The 22,051-nt window shown below is 31.8% G+C and overlaps 1 protein-coding gene and 1 long non-coding RNA gene across 2 annotated transcripts; one reads left to right on the top strand and one right to left on the bottom strand.

Moving 5' to 3' along the window:
• Positions 1-2,701: 2,701 nt before the first annotated feature.
• On the bottom strand, positions 2,702-13,454 carry LOC134250352 (kunitz-type serine protease inhibitor Hg1-like). The gene is made up of 5 exons (XM_062732711.1): positions 13,367-13,454; positions 4,374-4,413; positions 3,926-4,099; positions 3,292-3,367; positions 2,702-2,839 (listed from the first exon to the last, which is right to left on the bottom strand). The coding sequence occupies exons 1-5, from the start codon at positions 13,409-13,411 to the stop codon at positions 2,764-2,766; spliced, it is 411 nt and encodes a 136-aa protein (XP_062588695.1). The 5' UTR covers positions 13,412-13,454; the 3' UTR covers positions 2,702-2,763.
• A 1,237-nt stretch (positions 13,455-14,691) lies between these two features.
• LOC134250350 (uncharacterized) lies at positions 14,692-18,697 on the top strand. The gene is made up of 3 exons (XR_009988494.1): positions 14,692-14,954; positions 16,747-16,801; positions 18,645-18,697. It is a non-coding gene; the product is annotated as an uncharacterized LOC134250350 (long non-coding RNA).
• Positions 18,698-22,051: the final 3,354 nt, after the last annotated feature.

Raw genomic sequence — 22,051 nt, forward strand, 5'->3', positions numbered from 1 at the left:
ATGTCTTTCTTTTGTCAATTTGAACATTCGCCATAACTTTTTAACTCTGAGAGAGGTATAGACTTGATATTTGGCATGTGTATTCAACTTAAAAAGTTCTTCCAAAAGACACCGACTTCAATGACCTTGTGACCTTGACTGTGACCTTCATGCTTAAAATAGTTCTTTCGAACTTTTACCATAACTTTTGAATCATAGGAGATGGAGACTTTATACTCCGTATGCATATTCCACTAATAAAGTTCTTTCAAATGACATTGAGATCAATGACCTTATGACCTAGACGCTAATTAAAAAAGTTTTTTTAACTGTTACCGCCGGCCGCACAGTGTTTCACAAACACATCTTGTTCAATACAAAGAAAGACTTCCTGATCAACATGACCAATTCAAATATTTGATACATATTGACATTGTATTGTAGCTCAAATATCAGGATAGATACATATCTGCCTTCTGAAAAAATTATCTGTTTAAAGCCTTAAGTACAATCTAGATTCTACTCGTAAACCAGTGTAGCGGACAGTATATAGGGAACTTATACTGCCTCGCCAGTGAGCTAGTTTTTCTGGTGATGCGGTCGAGTCTCCCTCTATTTCAGGCATATGTCATTGTAAGTGAACATGGATTTCTTTCCATCCCAATTGAAATGAACGATTTACATTCATTCAACAGTGTTTCTTACACTGCGACTGGGTATCATGATCAAAGTAAAATATTTTTTTTATTTGCAAATGGTCAATATTTTAATGAGCTACAAAATATTATGATCGACCTACAAAATATTCTTTCTCATTTGACCACGGTCAGAATGGGAGAAGTTGTACATTTTGGCCGTGCTTGCAACAATGGGTTATGTATAATTTGACTTGATACTTAATTTGTGGATTAACTACAGAATACTGCATCTGCAGATTCTAAATTAAAAAAAATCATTTATTTTTTATTCAATTGTAAAAATTGACCTTTAAAATCATATGGGTTTAACATGTTGAAATGCCTTAATCGCTCAGAATTTTGAGTTTTTAATTTTTTGTAACACTATTACAGGGATCGACACTAATTTTAAAACCATAGTTGTCAGCAGGGCTAGTCATTTATAATTTCTACTAGCCCTGCTCATGTATTAATTGTCCAGCAGACGAAGGCTGCTGGCTGAGTCGCGAAGCGATGAGTAGGGTAGGTGCGGGAGGGGGTTTGAACTTCCCCCTCCTGCTGGTGGAGTACGGGGGTCCCCCAGGAAATTTCGAAAATAGAAATGTGATATCCTGCAATCTGGCTGAATTTTGGGTGTAAATTATATGTCACTCTATGATTGTACCTATGTCATTTTTTTCTGATTTTGTATTATATTATATTTTCTCATATTTATAATCATTTAGGGTATTTCGAATCACCATTAAAGTTTACATTTTGACTTAAAAAATAATAATTATGATGATAATACAAATTTGAAAATAAATTTAACAATTATCGGGTATATTGTGTTTAAATTATAATTATTTTTCTTGCTCTTAGTGAGTAATTGGTAAAATTTATTGTAGCCCTGCAGGGCAAGTTTAAAGACATGTTTGGTAGCCCAGCCTCAATATTCAGTTGTCCAGGGCCAGCGGGCTAGCGTTAGTGTCGAACCCAGACTAAAACTGTTTCACATAATCTTTACCATTTTCATATAACCTTATAAAAAAACATTGTTTTAATACCCTCTGAGTGGTTGTAGTGACTGTACTGATGATCTATTGGTTCCTTGGATTACGACCTAAAATTCCATTTAGGCTAAAGCATAATATTTTCGCTAAAATATTCACAGGACACGCAATAAATTTTCATCTGGATTTGACATAAACTTCATCATGTTCATTGTCCATCACGTTTCCATGCTTACACGTTGCACACACTAGGGCTATTCCACCTACTGAAATCGCATCACAAAAAGGATAAATCATCGCATTTTAGCTGCAATCAATATCAAATAACTATGTTACGATAACTTTGCAAGATGAAGATTTACAACTACAAGTTTCCAACTTCCACTACGTCGCCATTTTGTTTCTTTACGATTGCAATACGACAAAACGAAATTAATTAAACATCGCAAAATTTTTCGGTAAAAAGTGAAAACAGATAAAGGAAAGTCATTTAATAAAAATTACAAACAAAAATTACCCCAAAAATTATTTTTAATGCTTAAAATAGCGATGCTGTTTTTGAATTATCCACTTCCGGCAGGATAATCCTACTTCCGGTAGCATTACTAGCATTGACTTAGTTTCAAACCAGCATCAGGATAAGGATCAAAACAGGATCAGGATAAGGATAACTAGCATCAAAATCAGCAAGCAAAGGAAGCATCAAAATCAGCAAGCATAGGAAGCACCAAAATCAGCATTGATGCTGTAACAAAATTATTTCCCTGCACTGTATCGTAGATAATGATAGCGGAAATGGCGTATCCCTATTTACGAGTTGTGTTCAGCTTTAATGCATATGTGCGTTGTAACTTATATAATAAGGAATAACTAAATAAAAGGACTCAATATCAAAGATCATTAAACAATAAAAGAAAATAGGAGCAGAGCAAACAAGGATCTCCAAAACATCAGAGGTGGGATCAGGTGCCATGGAGGAATGAGTATCCCTTGGCGAACGATCAAATCTGCCGTGTGCTCCTTGTTGTGATCAGGGAATAACGGAAATTAAGATTATTGAAAGTTAAAACTGAGTTTTATTTTTCAAATTTCGCGCCATATTTCAAGTGATTTGATTAGCCTCTATTATTGCAGCGGTCTGTGACATCTTCTCCTCTATAAATCCAAACAGACTCACAAGGACATACAGCTCTGTCAAAAAAGTAAGGTGTAAATATTTTCTGTAATATAATGATATTGTATTCACATAGAATTAAAATAGTTAAGGTTAACATAATATCCCTAAAGTGAGTTTTGAACTTCCACATTGTGAATAAAATTCAAGAAACATGTAATGATTTTAAAAAGAATAAGAAAAAAAACCATGTTAGGGAAACAAGTTATTTTACGTACTTACTGTAAAATCTCAAATTTTCGTGGGGTCAAACTTTCGTGAATTGAGTAAAAATTCTTTGTTCGTGGGGATTTCAATTCGTGGATGAAGAAGTATTCAGTAATTATGTAAGTAAAATTTTACATTTCCTGGTAGACATGAATTCGTGTGTCTCTTAATACCTCGAAAACAACAACAACAACAACAACAACAAAAACACGAACATATGTGATTTCACAATATTCATTTAAAAAGAGTAAAAAGTACTCACACACACGTAGCCTCGGGATATGCCGGGCAGGTTTGAATAGTACAGGCTCCAATGAGACAGGCTATTGCAGGACAGGCTACAAACAAACACGTGCATGTAAGGTGTGTAACACTTTTTTTACTATTGTAACGTAAAGCGGTCACCCATCCAAGGGTTAACAGGCTCGCCGTTACTTAACTTGCCTGAAATAGATGGAAACTCTACCGCATCACTAGAAGAGCTAGCTCACTACCGAGGCAGTATAAGTTAATTATATACTGTCCACTACATTATCAGTACACTATCACCTAGGGTTTCCGTTTTGCAAAAGATGATTACTCATTGTATATTTGATTTTATTTGAGCAAAATTAACAGGTATATGGATTTAGACATTACTGGATTTTTTAAGTCTATAAAGCAAATTATATATCCGATATCTTTTGCTGAAGAATTGAATGGACACGAGATAGATTATGCATATTTCCATCTAGAAATCGATAAATAATTTTATACAGCTTCCTGAAACATAAGTATAAAAAAATAAAAGTAAAAAAAAATAGAAAATAAATTATCTCCTTTCTATCAAATTTATTTTTTGTCAATCATATATGCCAGAATGTTTAAAACTAACACCATGAAAAATAAATTCTTACGTCTAATCTTACAAACTCTATTACAGAGTTCTCTTGATTGAAAATTGTTCAGATTTCCTCCACAGCATCCATAGGTAAAGGAGCGACAGGTACCCGTTCTGGTGTCGTAGTAATACCGGGGGCAGGCACCTCTGCACGGACCAGTCTCCCTTGGTAAACTACAGATTGGATTTGCTTAATCGGCAAATGAAAAAACAGTATTATGTTATTTCTGTAGACTCTATATCAGACACTTTTTCGCATTTGATAGATATTCAGTCGTTAATTTCATATAACTATGTTCATTTCAAAGTCTTAAAAATAAGGTATATTTATAAAAGGGTAGAAAAATCACATAAAAGAGTTTGCTGAGTTTTATAGTCTCAGCTGTCTTGAAATCATTTTTCTTTGAATAATATTTCCAAAACAAGAATATTTGCTTACTTGCATGCGCACGATTACTAATTACCTGGAGGACGGGGACGATATCTTTGACAGTTGACTACAACCTAAAATTAAGTGATGTTAGTCTGAAATTTAAATTTGTTGAGCGGCGATTCATTAGTTACTTTGATCTTGTTTATAAATGCTATTTATATCCCTACATCTCGGCTGTGTTTGTTACAGATCTGCAAATTGAAAGTTTGAAGTACACAAAATTATTAAATTTCAGGAGAAAAAATTTATTTCGCTAATATTTTGCTTCGAGCTGTAGTCTTTAAGCAAACTTATTTCTGCGACCTTTTACAGATAACTTGAAAGAGATTAAGTGTTTAAAGGGATTGTTCTAGAAAAACAATTTCAAATATGTTTAACCGAAATTTGCAAAACAAGAAACACTTTTTAAAGAATTTGGTTAAACAGAACAGAAAAAAAAGAAAAGGTGTCGACATTTAGAAAGAAAAGTAAATTGATATATAGGAGAACTCGAAATTTTCTTTAAATAAATCTTGCCCCTTTGTGAATTTGTGTCAGAAAAAAATAGTATCCTTTCAGAAAGAAAAGAAGAATAAAAACCCTTTTCAAAGTTTATAAATTTGTCAGTTATTGATTGATTTCAAAATTTTATAAATTTGTCAGTTATTGGTTGATATGAAAAGTTTATATTTGCCTGATATTGGTTGATTTCAAATTCGAAATTCTGCAAAATTGTTTTATTGTCTATTGTTGATGGTCAAATTCATTCTGAGATAATATTTTGTACGTTTTGTTAATGAATTATACATGTTATACTAGTATATATTTTAGGTAATGAAAGCCTCGAACGTTTTTGTTTTAAATAAATGTATTTGAAATTTTTTGCATGTTTGTCATTATTTAGGTTATTAGTCAAACATTTTTAAAAAACAAAATTCAATTTTCTTCATTAAGAAATATAAGTGCTGTACAGTAATGTAAAATAAGGAAATTTCCTGTAACCAGTGGAATATATGCCCTCACCTTACGTAAAACATTTTCATCTTACATTTATCGACGACCACGTAATTTTATGAGATGGTTAACAAAATAAATATTCTCTTTCATTTAATGAGTATAAATTAATGTAATATAACTATACAGCATTTTCGAAAAACAAGGTTGGTGTTTACTCTGCATACGTTATTCATAGAAGTGTGGATTATCGAGAAATATAATTAAGGAATAGTGAGAATTTAAGTGTTACAGTGGCTGGAACGTTATTGTTGACAAACCAATTGTGTAGCATAGTTCGTGTATCGTGAGTGATCGTTCGTGTAACGTGCAAGATCGTTCGTGTATCAGACTCAATCGTGTGCGTTTTTAATCGTGCGAGATCGTGCGTTTAGAATCGTGTTAATTTCGTTTTGTAAGTTTTTATCTGAATGTCATGTGTAAAATAAGCATTTCCCTGGTTTGTTTTTCTTAATTTATTAATTAAAATCCAAATAAAATGAAAAAGCGCAATTTACATAATAGAATGCAGAGCGAACTAATTATCGCCCGTAAACAAGCAATATAGTAAGTCATACAATATTTAGTTCTCGTCAAATAGCGCGATCAATATTGTTATAAACCGTACTTAGATCTTTAACGCCTTTTTGAAAATTCTGATTTTAATTATTATTTCATTCTTATTGTGGTCAAGATAATCTTGAAATCAATTCATTGAAAATAAATGTATTTTTTTTTTACAAAGAAATTAACATTTCTAAATGCTTACATAAATAGTTACATGGAAACGGCATGATTTTCGGGAGTTTTGATTATCTGTGTTTCTCTTGAGCCTATTTGTAATTTATTAATTTTAAATTTCTGCAAATAAAAAAGTTGAATAATTGGCAAGTTTATCAGACATTGAATCATTGGAAACATGTAAAGATAAAATTTGTAATTATAATTTAAGTCATTCCATGCTGCCATTTTTGTTCAATCGTATCCCCCTTTCTGCATATCATGATATTCAATACAATCAAATTATACGACCCACATACATGTACATCGTCTAATAGAACGAACAAAATCCTTTTTTTTTTATCGGAGAATTATATTAGAAATAATTATTTTAAATCTAAAATATTAAGTCTTGCATATATTTAATTACAGAAATATCATTTTCCGTTTTTTTTTTCAAAGTCTATGAAATAACATTGAAATTCTTTTAAATCTTAAAAAATCTTAAGTATTAAGCCGTATTTCGTTTCGAAAATATTGATTCCTAAATATTTTGAACTATTTTGAGTGAAGAATCGTGCGTTTGCGTTAACAATCGTGTAAGATCGTGTAACGTGTAGAATCGTGAACCTGAAAGATCGTTCGTGTAACAGGTTTAATCGTGCGTTAATCGTGCGGAATCGTTCGTGTAACGTGATCGTTCGTGTAAGTTGTCAACAATAACGTTCCAGCCACTGTACTTCTCACATAATTTTGTTTCACTTTATGCATAAGGAAAGTCAAATCAAAAAGAAATTTATAGAATCAAATTAACACGTATTGTAGTACATATAGAAACCTGAATAAAATGTGTAGAAAAATCTAAAGTTTGGACAGTTAATCACAAAAATACCTCAAACATATAGTTATATTAACAAATTATTGTAACAGATATGATATATGTAAAAGTTTTTCAAATTTCATAAATCCAGTATGCAAAACGGAAAATGACCGAATCAAAAAAATTTTGCCACGGAGGACTAAACATGTCATTTACTCTAGTATCCATCGGATTAAAAATGATATTCTGATTTATGTAAATCCATTGACAATAGTTTAACTCTGTTTGATACGAAGAAACAAAATTAAGATTCTGTGAATTGAAAAATGCCATTTATTTACATTATAAATGACTATATGAAAAAACATAGAATGTCATGCATATAAACATATAATGCAGAATCAGAAAAATTGAACAACTGAAAGATACAATCAATTTTGTTTCAATAGATATCAAAGGTGGGGTATAAAAATTCGCAGACACCACAATCTCACATATTTTATCAAAATAAACATGAAAATGAACACTATTCCAAGATAACATGTATCATACAAAACCATTCAAAGATAACTATCCTGACACGGCAGTAATTACAGATGGTGTTGGGGCGGGACGGAGGGCAATTAAAATTACAGCAGAATTTTTGTTTGCGCGTTCACTGACAAGGTTCCGTGAGGGAATGGTGAAAGTCGTGAGAACCCGCGCGCATATCTTAGCATCCGACGGCCGAGCCTATAAATCATATCAATTTACAGAGAATTCTTCGAGAATTGCTTTAATCTCACGGATAAGATTTTTCGGGATTTAGAAACTTAATTGCTAACATGGGTCTGCCGTGTCAGATGTTTTACATAAATTAATTTAACGATGTAAATTAAATATTTATGTAAATCCATTGACAATAGTTTAACTCTGTTTGATACGAAGAAACAAAATTAAGATTCTGTGAATTGAAAAATGCCATTTATTTACATTATAAATGACTATATGAAAAAACATAGAATGTCATGCATATAAACATATAATGCAGAATCACAAAAATTGAACAACTGAAAGATACAATCAATTTTGTTTCAATAGATATCAAAGGTGGGGTATAAAAATTCGCCACATTATTGTGTTTGAAATGAAATAAACACAATAAACCCCATCCTTAAACTATTGTCTTTTGAAAAATGTTAATATTAAGGCACGAACAAAAATACTACACAGTTTCTTAAAAGACGCTCAATATACTCCTTTTAAGTGATAAATGGAACTGGTTCAAGATTCCTATTCTATCAACCAATAATGCCATAATACATTCCATCCACAACTAATTAAGTTCACGCTAAGCTCTGTTATATTTTATCAAAGTTTATACCATCATTACAGCAGCCAAACGTAATCAAAACCAACATATTATACATTGTATATACATAACCATGCGAAGAAGTCAGAGGCCCATGTCCCCGTGACTTAATTTGAAAATAGTCAACGCAGTTGTATACATCATATCCTTCATTGGGTTTTAGTCAGAGGCCCATGTCCCCATGACTTAAGTTTGAAAAATCAAAACAGTCCATCCTTTATTTGTAAGGTTAAGTCAGAGGCCCATGTCCCCATGACCTAGGTTTTAAAAATCAAAACAGTCCATATTATATTTGTAAGGTTAAGTCAGAGGCCCTTGTCCCCATGACCTAGGTTTTAAAAATCAAAACAGTCCATGTTATATTTGTAAGTTAAAGTCAGAGGCCCTTGTCCCCATGACATTGCTTTGTTTTAAAATTAAACTGAAGTTACACAATCCATGCATCATGGTATTAAAGGGAAATTAAATATAAATCTGGAAACTTATATTCATTATGCCCAAAAACCAGCTGATCGTAATTTGTTAGAATAAATGCAGACATAATTTGATATGTAGAATCAGAGGCCCCTGTCCCCATGATTATACTTAACCGCATGAAATAATTAAGATTTTCAAAACAAGTATGCGTATGTATTTCATGTATGCGTCGCAATGCCATCGTCCCCATTAATTTTATCTTTAAATCTGAAATACCGTTTTCGGCCGCAGAAGACGCCGCACCGATTCAAAAACTATGACTTTTATAGAGTGCAGAATTGAGAAATGTCCACTCCAAAGACATCTGTAGAAAATATGTAAATTGGTTTTTTTTTTGTTTTTTTTTTTTGGATTCCATTACAATCTGGGTAAGAAAAAAGGGACCCAAAACTTGACCCCTTATTGAAAGAAATGATTATAATGCTTTCACAACAGAGACCTACATTGGATTTTCGAGAATGTAGAGACAAGATGGGAAAATGTCGGTCAGTTATATGTTTGAAAAAAAGAAAACAGGTCTGATTTCTAGGCCTTCTAGGGTGTTTGATTTGTACTGAACAAGCTTAACACTTTCCAGTAATCTAGACTTCTTCTCAAAAGTGAACTCTGCAAAATGAAGTTTTCTAGGTTCTTTTAAGTTGAGCATTGTTGGGGATACTGATGTCGGCACTGGATTCATGGATGGGAACCCCTCCTTGAATCCTTGTACCTGTAAGCCCAAAAGCGTTAAGTACCAGGGATATGACTAGGCTTAAATAAAATGTTAATTTGCATTGTCTTGACGACAAATTGCCGCATTAATTTCATAATATTCGGATCAGTAGATGTTTGTTTTATAACAATGTACACTATAGCTATGTTATCAGAATAAATTTTTACAGGAATTTTGCAGGACGTGGCCCGTAAAATCTAAGGTCAATACAATAGGCAATAGTTCCCCGACTGTAATGTGTATCTGAAGCCACTTTTCAGGCCATTCCTTATAAAACCAGTTCGTCTGAAAACTACAGTAACTCCCAAAACCGATATAACTTGCATCTGTATAGAGGGATAATGTTCCAGAAGTAATTCATTTATCTTTTAAAATTATGGATGTATTATCAACCCAGTAATTCGTTATCTGAAGGGTGAACGGGAATTATTTTAAATGCATTCTCAATATCAGTCGTAAAAACTAAAGCCCCTTTGCTATTTTTTTTTGTTTTTAAAAATGTAAATAGAGTCGTCAATTGTCTTATACTTGATGTAACAAAATTCTGGAGGTATTACGTCATTAATTAAATTAAATTGATTAACCTTCTGGGTACGTCAAATGATTAATAACCCGAATTTGACGAGTTGCGTTTTGGGCACTCAGCCTAGGGGCGAACTACTAAAGGTTCTAGACACTAATTCTTCGTGTAATTTTGTGTTGAAGAATGTCTAAATGTTGCCTCACAGAGTTTAAATTGTCGCTAAGACTACGATGTTCTTTACCCTTAAAAGGTATTTTAACCCCTTTTTTTTAAACCTAAGACCAGGAACTCGCTATCAGTTCTATCGGAATTTGATAACCATATATGTCAAGATTAACTGAGGTTAACAATTTCTAAAACAATTATTTAATTTGTTGATTTAGGTGCGAACTGTTTAAATTCTGCCGGACCTTGATTACTTCAAACCCGTTGTCTTCCTTTAGCATTTGTGGTTGATTTGGTGGAAGTGAGACAGACCTTTCTACTGTGCTCTACCCCACCCCCACAGTGCTGACAAGTATGGAAAAATTTACACTCTTTTCTGTCGCAAATACCCTGTTCGGAATTGTTCAAGTTGAGTATTTATGAAGGGACAAACAGTAGTTTTCTGGAATGCTGTTTTACAGTTTGTTTGTACACCGGCTGTTAAGACATCCTGATACAATTCAATGTTAACGCGATCCCACTGAAGCTCCCCAAGAGAAATTTCTTTCCATTATCTGAAAGTCATCATAATTGATGGTTGCCAAAGCATTGGATTGATCAGCCAGCTTTTGGACAATGGAGCATTTTTCATTAATTTTATTACCTCGTTTACATTTTCTTTTTTGTTTTAGTTTTCTTTCCTTTTTTTTGACAAAAATGCTTACAAAAATGTGAAAGGCTGCCAACTACTATTTTTCCTTAATAATAGTCAGACTTTCATTTTTTTTCTTTTTTTTTTTTTTACTTGGCTTGAGTAAAGACCCAAACTTTACTTCATTTGTCCAACTTTGTGCTTTTGTTTTTGTGTCAATCCCAAGTGATAAGGGTCTAGAATTACTGTCCGATGTATCTATTACCGAAAACTGATACCAACACTTTTGGTAGCCTTGCTGCGTGGACGTAGTTGGTAGTTCCCGAGAAACCGCCGGAACTTGATCTGTGTGCTCCTCGCTCTTATTCTTCATTGCCTACAATTCAAGACACCTGTCTGAGTAAGGAAGACACTCATAATTCAAAACCTTCTCTGTCTATATACATGTTGAATCGACTTTGCATATTAACATTAAAAATTCAAAGTTAAAGAAATGCCCTTGGTCACCAAATCAAGCTTATAATGGAAATATTTTTTTCCAAGCCGTCTGGCGTCATAAACAACCAAGGACATCCACATACTTAAGTGTGCAAAAGTTTCTATAGCAGTCAATTCACATAGGCCAAACATAGGCTATAGTGACAGATCACAAGGAAAATAATCAAGACATTGTCAAAGCACCATATCATTTACACATGAGCATAATTCTCTGGTGTAACATACATCGGCGTGTAGAGACATTTTACTTTGAAAGCTGCTAGCACATAACATTAATAGCAACTGCTCAGCTGTACATATTACAGCTCATTGCGACAGATCGCAAACATAAAGATGCCATGTGCATCAAAGAGAACAGAAGCCATTTCTACTGTGACAGATCACAGAGCATATAGTGACATATCACTAAAACGATGCCATGTGCATCAAATGACTAGCAGCCATCATAAAATGTTCTACACTCACACATAAACAAGTGTACAATCTACATGTATACACCATAATATTGCTTGGTGGAAGATCAATATTTAAAATTCAAGTACATGTATCTTGAGTGCATAAGTTTCATAAAAATAAAAGTTATACTTATTGAGGAATGAAGACACTCATAATTTAAAAACTTCTTGTCTATATATAAGTTGAATTTGATTTGCATATTAATATGAAAGATTTAAGTATTAAAATGCCCTTCAATGTCACCAAATTGCCAAAGCATCATATCATTTACATTTGAGCATAATTCCATCAGCATGTAGAGACATTTTACTTTGAAAGCTGCTAGCACATAACATTAATAGCAACTGCTCAGCTGTACATATTACAGCTCATTGCGACAGATCGCAAACATAAAGATGCCATGTGCATCAAAATGAACAGAAGCCATTTCTACTGTGACAGATCACAGTGCATATAGTGACATATCACTAAAACGATGCCATGTGCATCAAATGGCTAGCAGCTATCGTAAAATGTTCTACACTTAAACCTAAACAAGTTTTGATTCCGTACGCCATAACATTGTTGTAAATCGATATTTAAAATTCAAGTACATGTATCTTGAATGCATAAATTACATAAAAATAAAGAAATAAATAATAAAACTTATCTCGTAACATGAACATGGTGAAGGTAAACATGCCATTAGGGTTGGGTAGTCTTCTTGCCCCACGTAGATTCCTGTATATATCATCATCCCATGTTCTTTGTTAAAGTGAACGCCATCACAAAACATCGGAAATTTAAAGTGTTTAATATTTTTTAAGTTTCTAATATTGAACACTCGTTTTCTGTACCAGCAGACATTTCAATTCTCTGTTGAATTTAATTACTAGTTCATTATAAGATATTGTGTATAAAAATCGAGTTTGAAAACGAGATATAAGCTGTCAAATTTTCACATGTGCAATATTGTCGCGTGGTGGAAACGTTTATTAATATGCGATGCATAAAAGGCGCAAGCTTAATTCCCTCACAAATGGTTCATTATCTCGTGTATCTGTTACATTGTCAACATCGTTTCCTCCTTTATGTAAAATAAGAACACCTGGGCGTAGATCTGCGTTTTTTCTTTCTAACATATTTATATGAGCCGATTATGATAATTTGCCACCACTAATTCCAAAATAATTAACCGCCGGATACCGGTATTCACATTGCAATCCCCGTAATCAGGGTAGGCATCGATTCACTGTTTTGAAATATATACTTCCACCAACAAAGCTAGATCTGTTCCACAATATTAAAAGGTTTAATTCCGAATCAAAGAACAACAAAGATCCAACATATCGAAGAAAATAACCATCAAAAATTGCAATTAAAATTACAGCAGAATTTTTGTTTGCGCGTTCACTGACAAGGTTCCGTGAGGGAATGGTGAAAGTCGTGAGAACCCGCGCGCATATCTTAGCATCCGACGGCCGAGCCTATAAATCATATCAATTTACAGAGAATTCTTCGAGAATTGCTTTAATCTCACGGATAAGATTTTTCGGGATTTAGAAACTTAATTGCTAACATGGGTCTGCCGTGTCAGATGTTTTACATAAATTAATTTAACGATGTAAATTAAATATTTTGTAGCTTAAATACTCCACTGAAAACAGAACCTCTGATAATTTACATCATTTTAACAAAATTCAAACAACCAAAAACTTACAACAATAAAGCTCAGACACAAACCAAATAGAATTGCTTGCTTCATGGCCGTCTAATTTGCCAGCTGTTCCGTATTGTATTAATATTCAAGCTTTATATACCGGTCAATTACATAGATCCTGGTGATTTTCACAGATGAGTTGTCGTAACAGAATTTTCCTATGATGATAAATAATAAAAGATTATGAGTTTACTATTGTACCTTCAGGCATTGAAACCAAAATTCAGAGTTAATTCTGAAATGTAATTTAAACTCATTTTCTTCTTTGTATTTAAAATTATGTGAACTAAAATATAAATGCATATACATAATTAATTTTAAAAATTCAAATAGTTCTGGTGTCAAGAATTTTTTTTTTTTTGGGGGGGGGGGGGTCTTATGAAAGAGGATACCTGTATCATTTGGATATGACTGGAGTGGTCTCGTGATCAAATCTTATAACGCTGTAATGATTCCCTCATCAGAATAAATGTCTTCAGATTTTTGTTTTTGATTTGCTTGTTTTTTTTATTTTCTTTTTCTTTTGGTAGCTTGTCTTTTATTAACGATAAAGGTTCCCCATTTTCAAAACGTTAATTTCTGTACTTTGCAAGCTTTAAAACAAAAGGCATGAAAGATAAGCTACATCTTTAATTAATTTTAGTTTAATTGATTGTTTGACTTTCTTTTTAAACCGTTTAATTTATATTTAGAGTAAAATGTCAAATGATTGAAATTTGAGTTATTTTATTTCCGAAATAAACAAGTAATAAAAAAAAATAAGACAAAGTCAGAACTTTTGCAATTTTCGTCTTTTGTGTAAAAGTTATTTAATAAACGGATTTGTAGATTGTTTATTACTTGTCAATTATTATAGCTATTAGATTATTTTCGTATTAAAGAAATGAGTAGGCAACTGGAATTTTTATTATGTAACAAAAAGAAATGAAATAGACTGGGTTGTCACAACAATTAGTCTTCAGATATTACTTTTCTAAGACATACAATCTTAAGCTTTCAAATATCATTTGGCAAAGGACAATGTCATACATTTTAATTTTAGTTTCGAAATTTGATCAACTTTCTGTACCTTTATGTGAAAATTTTCTTTCAATGGAGATCAAAATAGTCTGAAAATGGCCAATACCAACCAGCCCCCTCAAGCATCCCATTTAATTTAATTTCACAGCTACTTTTCATTGAACAGATGATTCCGACATTTTATCATTTATTGACAACATGTCGTATGTCGTATATACGTGATATGACATATATTCAACCTGTTTCATGATGAAATGATTCCGTCGTTCATACAGTTTTGAAATTTACGACACTCATTTGCTTGCCTAGCTAGAAGGTAAGTTTAGTCAATTTTTCGTGATTATTGATATGTACAACTACTGCCTTAGGAAGAAATCCTCTTTAATTTTGTTTGATAATGTACAATATCATAGATGTAGTTCACAATGGGAAAGATGTTAATATAGTATCTTGTTCGTGTATTTTTTAATTAATTTGTTTAATGAGAATCAAACATTAGGTCCTAAACTGTGCAGTGTGACGTTGAATGCTGAAGTTACAAATACTGAATTAATTTCCAAAGACTAAAGTAAGTAACAATTAATAATGATTTTCTTCTACATAGTCAAAAGAAGTGAAAACGTGGTATACCAACAAGAGAGATCAAATGAGTAAAGCTATTGACAAACAAGTTGACAAGACAATGATATCAACATTTTCGTTTAAAGTCAACATTTCGTAAATTGAATAGACTGTATAATGATCTTGTTAGCAAAATATCACAATATATTATAAAATCAAATACTGAAATGTTTTAATATTGCTTGTAAAACAACTTTTTATATTCTAAATTGCTGACTTATTTTTTCTAAAATGACAAGGAACACGGCATGTGTGACCTGTTGGAAGAAGTTGGTCACTCCTCCATGGTACTTAATCCCAATACTAATGTTTAAGAGGTCCGTGTGAACTCTGCACTAGGTATAGGCTTGTGTTGTTTGAATGGACTTTTTAGATCTAAAACTGTTCGTTATTTCCATATTTTTCACTTAGGTAACATTATCTGATAAAGGGATTGTCGAAATTTGGAAAAACCGCTCACTTTATGCATTTTTGCTTCAAAATACGGGAATTATCACTAGCAACAGTTACATCAATTAATTAGACTAACAGAATAAATAATGTAATTAAGATACTTCCTTATAGATGGTTTCAGAAATTTTGGGCTAGTGATGGGTTATTGAATAATCAGAAGAGTACAAGAAGACCGACAGATAGCAGATCGGACGGAAACGTTCAATGGTGTCTGACGTTGTCAAAAATTACAGACGGATAGAGTGACATATGAATTTTTAAGTTTGTCTTATGCCACTGTACAAAATATTTTGACAGAGGGTTTGTTTATGAAAAGAGTGAGTGTATAATGGTGCCAAGAATTCTTAAAGAAAGTAAAATTGAGGAAAATGTTTGTGAATCACATATATTTTTTTAATGAAACGAAGATCAAACGCTTAAAAGTATGACGGTGCGTATCCGTCATATGACGTTATATTTTGGTGTGGCGACTACCGTAAACGCATATTGCCTAAATTCTGATATTTTGGAAAGTATAAATAATATTCCTTTCAATTTTTTAGGTCTGATTTGAAACAAATAAAGCTTTCATCATGTATAATTCTGTTGTTTAACGTCGATTTATAGCAATTTTATAAAAGTTGAGACATTACTTTTGGATCATACCTAGTTTTAGTTTATTTTTGAAAATCTAGGTTAACAATTATTTTTAACTATTACAATCCACCTGTCGCAAGATGAAAGGATTTTGTCCTATATACAGATTCAAATTTATGAGACTCGTTTTGCTTGTCTGGCTAAAAGGTTATTTTAGTCAACTTTCCTTTATTTTGGTAATGTAACATACTTACAAAACTACTACATTAAGAAAATAGAACTGCGTAATTGCGTATGAATTTGCTCAAGATTTCATTTAATATAAAATTCACAAGGTTGAAATCTTCATTCCAGGATATGAAGAAAAATATTGTTATGTTCAGTTCAGTAGTGCAAAATATTGCTTTTTCAAAATAATGTGACTACAATAAGAATATTTCTCAGGGGGGTGTAAATTAAAATATTATCTTAATTAAAAATTCAATTGTGGAAAATACTAGTAGTGTGATTATAGAGTTTTTTCTCCATGATACTACAAGTATGTAAGTCCTGCTTTTTAAAGGAATAATATATATAGATACATCTTACCAATTTATTAGAAGGGATTGTTACAACTAATTTTTAAATCATAGGACCTTATGTTTAATGCTTTGCTTACTAAAATACTTCCAAGAATAAAATTTGATCACAAATATTTATGTTTTTTAAAGGGATAACTGATTTTAGAAGTGAAAAACTAGTATCCTGCAAGATATTTCAAACGAGGTAGGGTGGAAATTTTATAAAACATAAATAAGTCAGCAGTCTCATTTCGTAACTTCTATGGACAATGACTTTGTCAGCATATGTTGTCTGATGATTATACACTAACTGTTGGATAATTATTTACAAAATAAATTGTCGACGGATTTTTCAGATTTTTCTCGACCATGTTAAGGAGCACATGGCGGGTTTTATCAGTCGCCGAGATTTGGTAGGGATTGTCCACTCCTCATTGCCACCTGACCCCGCTTTTTATGCTTTAGAGATCCGTGTCTGATTTACTCTGGTTTTATATTATTTCTTTCGACTTTTGATCTTAAATACTGAATGATATCTATATATTTTTCTTCTTAAAATGGTCATTAATGACACCATTTGTAAAAAAAAGAAGACAATTTTCAATTAAGATTACCAGAATATTTTTGATAAAAACTAGGACTAATAAATTATGAACGTTAGAATCAGAGTATATTTAGAACAATGCAATATCCTATGAATCAGTGCTAAATTATTCATGCCTACCTCTTATTGAAATTCTATTGATAATATATCCTGCTTTTGCCTTTTAAAAAACTTATTATAAAACCTAATGTATTAATAAAATTATATCGAAAAGAATATATCAGAAATATAATGGAACGATTAGGGTTCTTGATGTTCAATAGGGAAAAGGTTATTCATGTTCGTTTCATTTGATTTGCTGAAAATTGAGATGTTCTTATATCAGTCTCGAAAAGGGTGTATATTTGATGTATGTACAAGCATGCAGAAGAAAGAACACTAAAAACAAACTTTACTCACTTTAAAAGGAAAGAAAAGGTACATATAGCTTTACTTTGAGTTTGTTTTACAAATGTCAATTCTAGTTTTTTATTTAAAACACATAACCTAAACACCGTTCACGTTAGCTAAGTCGATAGAGCCCTTGATCCGTGAGCGGGAGGTCGTGAGTTCGTATCTCGACCGCGACTGACCCAGCCAATAAAATGGGTAGCAACTGTTCCTTCTCCATGAGCTCGGCACTTTGAAGTGAAAGTTGCGGGTCTTTCGGATGAGACCTTAAATACCGAGTCCCCGTGTCAGCGGCAGGCGTTGGCACGATAAAGATTCCTCACTGCTCAATGGCCCTGAGTGCCGAGTAAAGGTCAAAATTTGAAGCCCTTCACCGTCATATGGTGACGTCTCCATATGATTGAAAAATTCTCGAGAGGGACGTTAAACAACAAACAATCAATCAATGATACCTAATATTTTCACAATAATTCATAAATTAATATCATGAAATTTTATTAAAAACCTTAGTAGATTTTTTAGGAAAGTTAGATAATGCCAGTTACCGATTAATAGATTCTGATAAATAACTGCTGTGAGGTAAAAACAGGAAATTATGAACTTTTATTGTGCATTGTCATATCTTTTTGCCTTTCTCGAGTTTAAAATAACATGGTGATAAATAAAAAAAAATAACATCTAATAACATCACGCATGCAAAAGATTTTATTTTCAGACTTTGTTTCTTTTATATGCTATTCACTGCTGATCACAATTTTTTTGACCTCCCATCCTATGTTGTTGAAAAAATGCTGGCAAACCCTGAAAATATAAAACATTAAGGGAGCAATGTTATATCAGATTAAAACTAAAACAATTTTTTGTGTTTATCTGATCACATTTTTTGTGTCATTATTCCTGATCGCATTAGGCTGTTTGTTAAAAAAAAAACACGTATATCTGTCAGCACATAGATGCAAAATTTTAATTTCCTATATCAAAATCTGCCAGAAATACAAAAGTATAATCATGCTAATTATTTCTTAAGAAGTATAAAATTGTATTTTCTTTTCAGATAACCGTCCAGTTTTGCTCTTACACGCATTTCAACTCTGGATTTTCTTTGCACTTTTAAATGCTGCATATTCCTTCATTCTCAATGCAAAAACCTTTTGGACATTCTGCAAATAACAACAAATGATGTCAGTACTGAGAATCGAGAAAATTGCAAAACTAACCTAATTTGAAATTTGTAATAAAAAACATGTACATTTCTTCAGTTTTCAAAACGCTCAAAAATATGTAAATTAAGGCAACTGTCGAAGCAATATAAGAACCGACATATTGAAAGTTGAACGATTTCTTATTACAGTAACGGTGATTGAAAAATAATTAAGAGCCATTTTAAATGTTTCCAAGCAATCATTTATGACCAATGTAATTTCTTTGTAAAATTATTTGAAACAATTCTCCCGAATCAATGACGTGCACTTATATTTATTATACATGTATTTTGTTAACCTTTTCTAGGTCTAGAAAAACCTCTAGAAAAACCACCACGTAAGCTCCTTCCCACGGCCATCACCTGAATTCAGATACAAAAAAAGGGAAAAAGATAAAAAAAATGTATTCACGGGATAATATTTAAATATTTCCTGAGATGGAATTGAAATATCATATCTTACAAGAATTATCCTTAATACATGTATTTATGCTTAATAAAATAATAAAACCAACGATATACAAATTGAAAAGTTTTGGATACATTTCAATACTATTTGTATATAATTTAGTTTCTGTATGTAAAGAAAAATTTACAGTAATCTTTCTCTAGAGGGAAATTAAACCGGTTGTCTTTAATATGAAAATATACAAATTAGCATCTTCACCCAAACGGCAGACATGCTGGTCATGTTGTTTGAAAATTTAGCATTGATTGCATTTATTTTTTCTCAGATTATCTCAGATTATCTTGCATCATACAAAACTGATGAGCTTGGCTATAAAAAGATTAATCACTTTTCAAAAAAAATACGTTCATCATATTGAATTTCTTCACTGACTTGATAAAAATTTCGTAGTATTTGAAAGGATTGATTGACTTATGCCCTTAATATTTGTCACAAGCTTAAGTGTGTGACATCCCCGATTTTTCTGTACATACACCATTTTTTGAAAATTAAAGAAAATTATGGAATGAATATTTGAACATATATTACATTGATTTTTGATTTTTAAAATAACAAGCAAATGAATAACACTTTAAATTTGTAAACTTTGAGATTTATGTAAAAAAATATTCTTACTAAACAAATAATTATCGGACATATTTTTGATATATTATTCAGTAGATAATAGATTAGTTGTACATTAGATATAATTATCTGCTGCAATACAAAACATCAATTAGTAAGAACAGTGTTCTAATAAACGTGTATGCATAAAATTAACTTACGAAAAATAAAGCCAACAACAATCCAAAAAAAATGTTTCTTTTCATTTTCTTCTTGCAACTTTCGTCTTTCCCTTGAGTTATCCTGGACTTATATAGATTATTTATATAAAGACCACGCGTTCTAGATCTTTTCGGGGTACACTGTAAATATGTTAAATAATGAAGGAGTGCTTGATCAATAACCAAGATTTTTAAAGAATTATTGTTTTTTGTAGTATGACAAATGTTATCAAAACACCAAAAATAGCCAGAAAACGAAAAAGGACAATCGTATATGCCTTAATAATAACTCCATGGCATTGATTTTATGAGAGCTTTAACGATCTTAAATACGAATTTTGGAAGGTGTTTCATTGAAATCTTCTTGCACTTTCACAACATTCAAGTGGAGATTCGGTTATGTATTAAAAACTAAGGAGGGATACTGGTTATTTGGCTCCGCTTACTGGCATTTCTACTATGAATTTTCTGAACAAAGGTTTTAATATTCCTCAACTATATGAATTAAAGTTCACGAGACCCATTTTGTTTGTCTGGCTAGAGGTCAGTTTAGTCAGCTTTGCTATATCATTGATATTTTAATTAATGGTACAGCTACTGTCTTAGGAAAAAGAACTCCTGTTAAATTGTTTGGTATTATACAATATCTAAATTATAATCAAACTCGAATTAAATGGTAAACTATTTTTTTTCGAGAGTAAAGAAAAATTTTTTCCGGTTTCGTTGAGTAATAACAAAATATTGCTAAAAAAAAAAATTAAGCCACTTTTCATAAATGTAGTTCACAAAAGAAAAGTGGGAAAATGATATCTTGTTCTGTTTTTCTTAACTGATTTGTTTATTGAGAATTAAACATTGGGACCTAAACTGTTGAGTATGATGTTGAATACTGAAGTTATATATAGTAAATAAATTTCCAAAGATTAAATTTAATCTCAATTAATAATGGTTTTCTGAAGGCCTACACCATTAAAAGAAGTGAAAACGTGGTATCCTTTCAAGAAAGATCAAATGCGTTAAGTTATTGACAAACATATTGATGAGACAAGGATACCAACAGTTTCATTTAAAGTCATTATTCTGTAAATTGAACAGACTATATAATGGTCTTGTCAGCAAAATATTACAATATATTATGAAGTCAAATACTGACTTATGTTTTAATATTAATGGACGTAAAACAATAATTTACATTCTAAATTCATACTTATTTTTACTGCACAAGCTATAAACTTGTGCTGTTTTAGTGGAATTTTGAGCTTGAAAACTGCTCGTTATCTCCATTACTTTTTCCTCAAAATTTTTACTTTTTCCTTTCCTCTTGTCACCCAAGTAACATAATCTGAAAAGGGGTGTTAATTTAAATCTGTTTGTTAATAGGTTTGTCCATTGACTCTGAAGTAAGCAATCGGTCGACAAATTTACAATGACAACAAAAGCGTTTGATGTGTTCAGCACACGTCAGAGAGTTTTCCAGGGCCCCAAAGGTATTAAGAAATGTGGGAAAACTCCGATACATCAGGAGAGGGCATAATGCGTATGTAAATCTTGTGTGTCTGTTTCTCTGTCTGACATTAAAAAAAACCTAATATGCATCTGTAAATATTTTGCAGCTGTCTTGTGTTTGACGTTAACTGGCGGAGGTCATTGAAACTGAAATTAGAGACCTCGTGTAATTTGAATCTACGACGGTTGATCCAAAAGTAATGTCACAGTTTCCATATCTTTTATATTTGGCGTCATATCATCAAATGCCACGCAACAAAACATGCAAAAATACAAATCTAATAAACATTGAAATTTTCATTTCATAATGTTTATTAAATTTATTTTGTAGATGTTTAAAATATAAAGCATAGGGAGTGTCGCCGTGTCACAACTGAACGTCACATTTTAAATTGTATTTTTCAAAGTCATTTTCTAGTTTTTAATTGAAAATTAAATGACGGCATTTATATTTGTGATCATACAATTTTTGTTTTACTCTCTTAAATTGAACAAAGGTATTGTCAAAATGGGGAAAAACG

The sequence above is a fragment of the Saccostrea cucullata genome, unplaced genomic scaffold (assembly GCF_032062105.1).
Source record: "Saccostrea cucullata isolate Sc308-1 unplaced genomic scaffold, CSIRO_AGI_Scuc_v1 ctg1648, whole genome shotgun sequence".
NCBI classification, from domain to species: Eukaryota; Metazoa; Mollusca; class Bivalvia; order Ostreida; family Ostreidae; genus Saccostrea; species Saccostrea cuccullata.

What these genes read in the sequence shown, in the direction of transcription:
- LOC134250352 (XM_062732711.1), bottom strand. Translation starts at nt 13,411, where the DNA reads ATGAAGCAAGCAATTCTATTTGGTTTGTGTCTGAGCTTTATTGTT. An exon ending in TAGAGTTTGTAAGATTAGAC is followed by an intron (nt 3,368 to 3,925) that starts GTAAGAATTTAT and finishes GTTTGTTTGTAG; the next exon opens with CCTGTCCTGCAATAGCCTGT. An exon ending in TATCCCGAGGCTACGTGTGT is followed by an intron (nt 2,840 to 3,291) that starts GTGAGTACTTTT and finishes CTTTTTTGACAG; the next exon opens with AGCTGTATGTCCTTGTGAGT.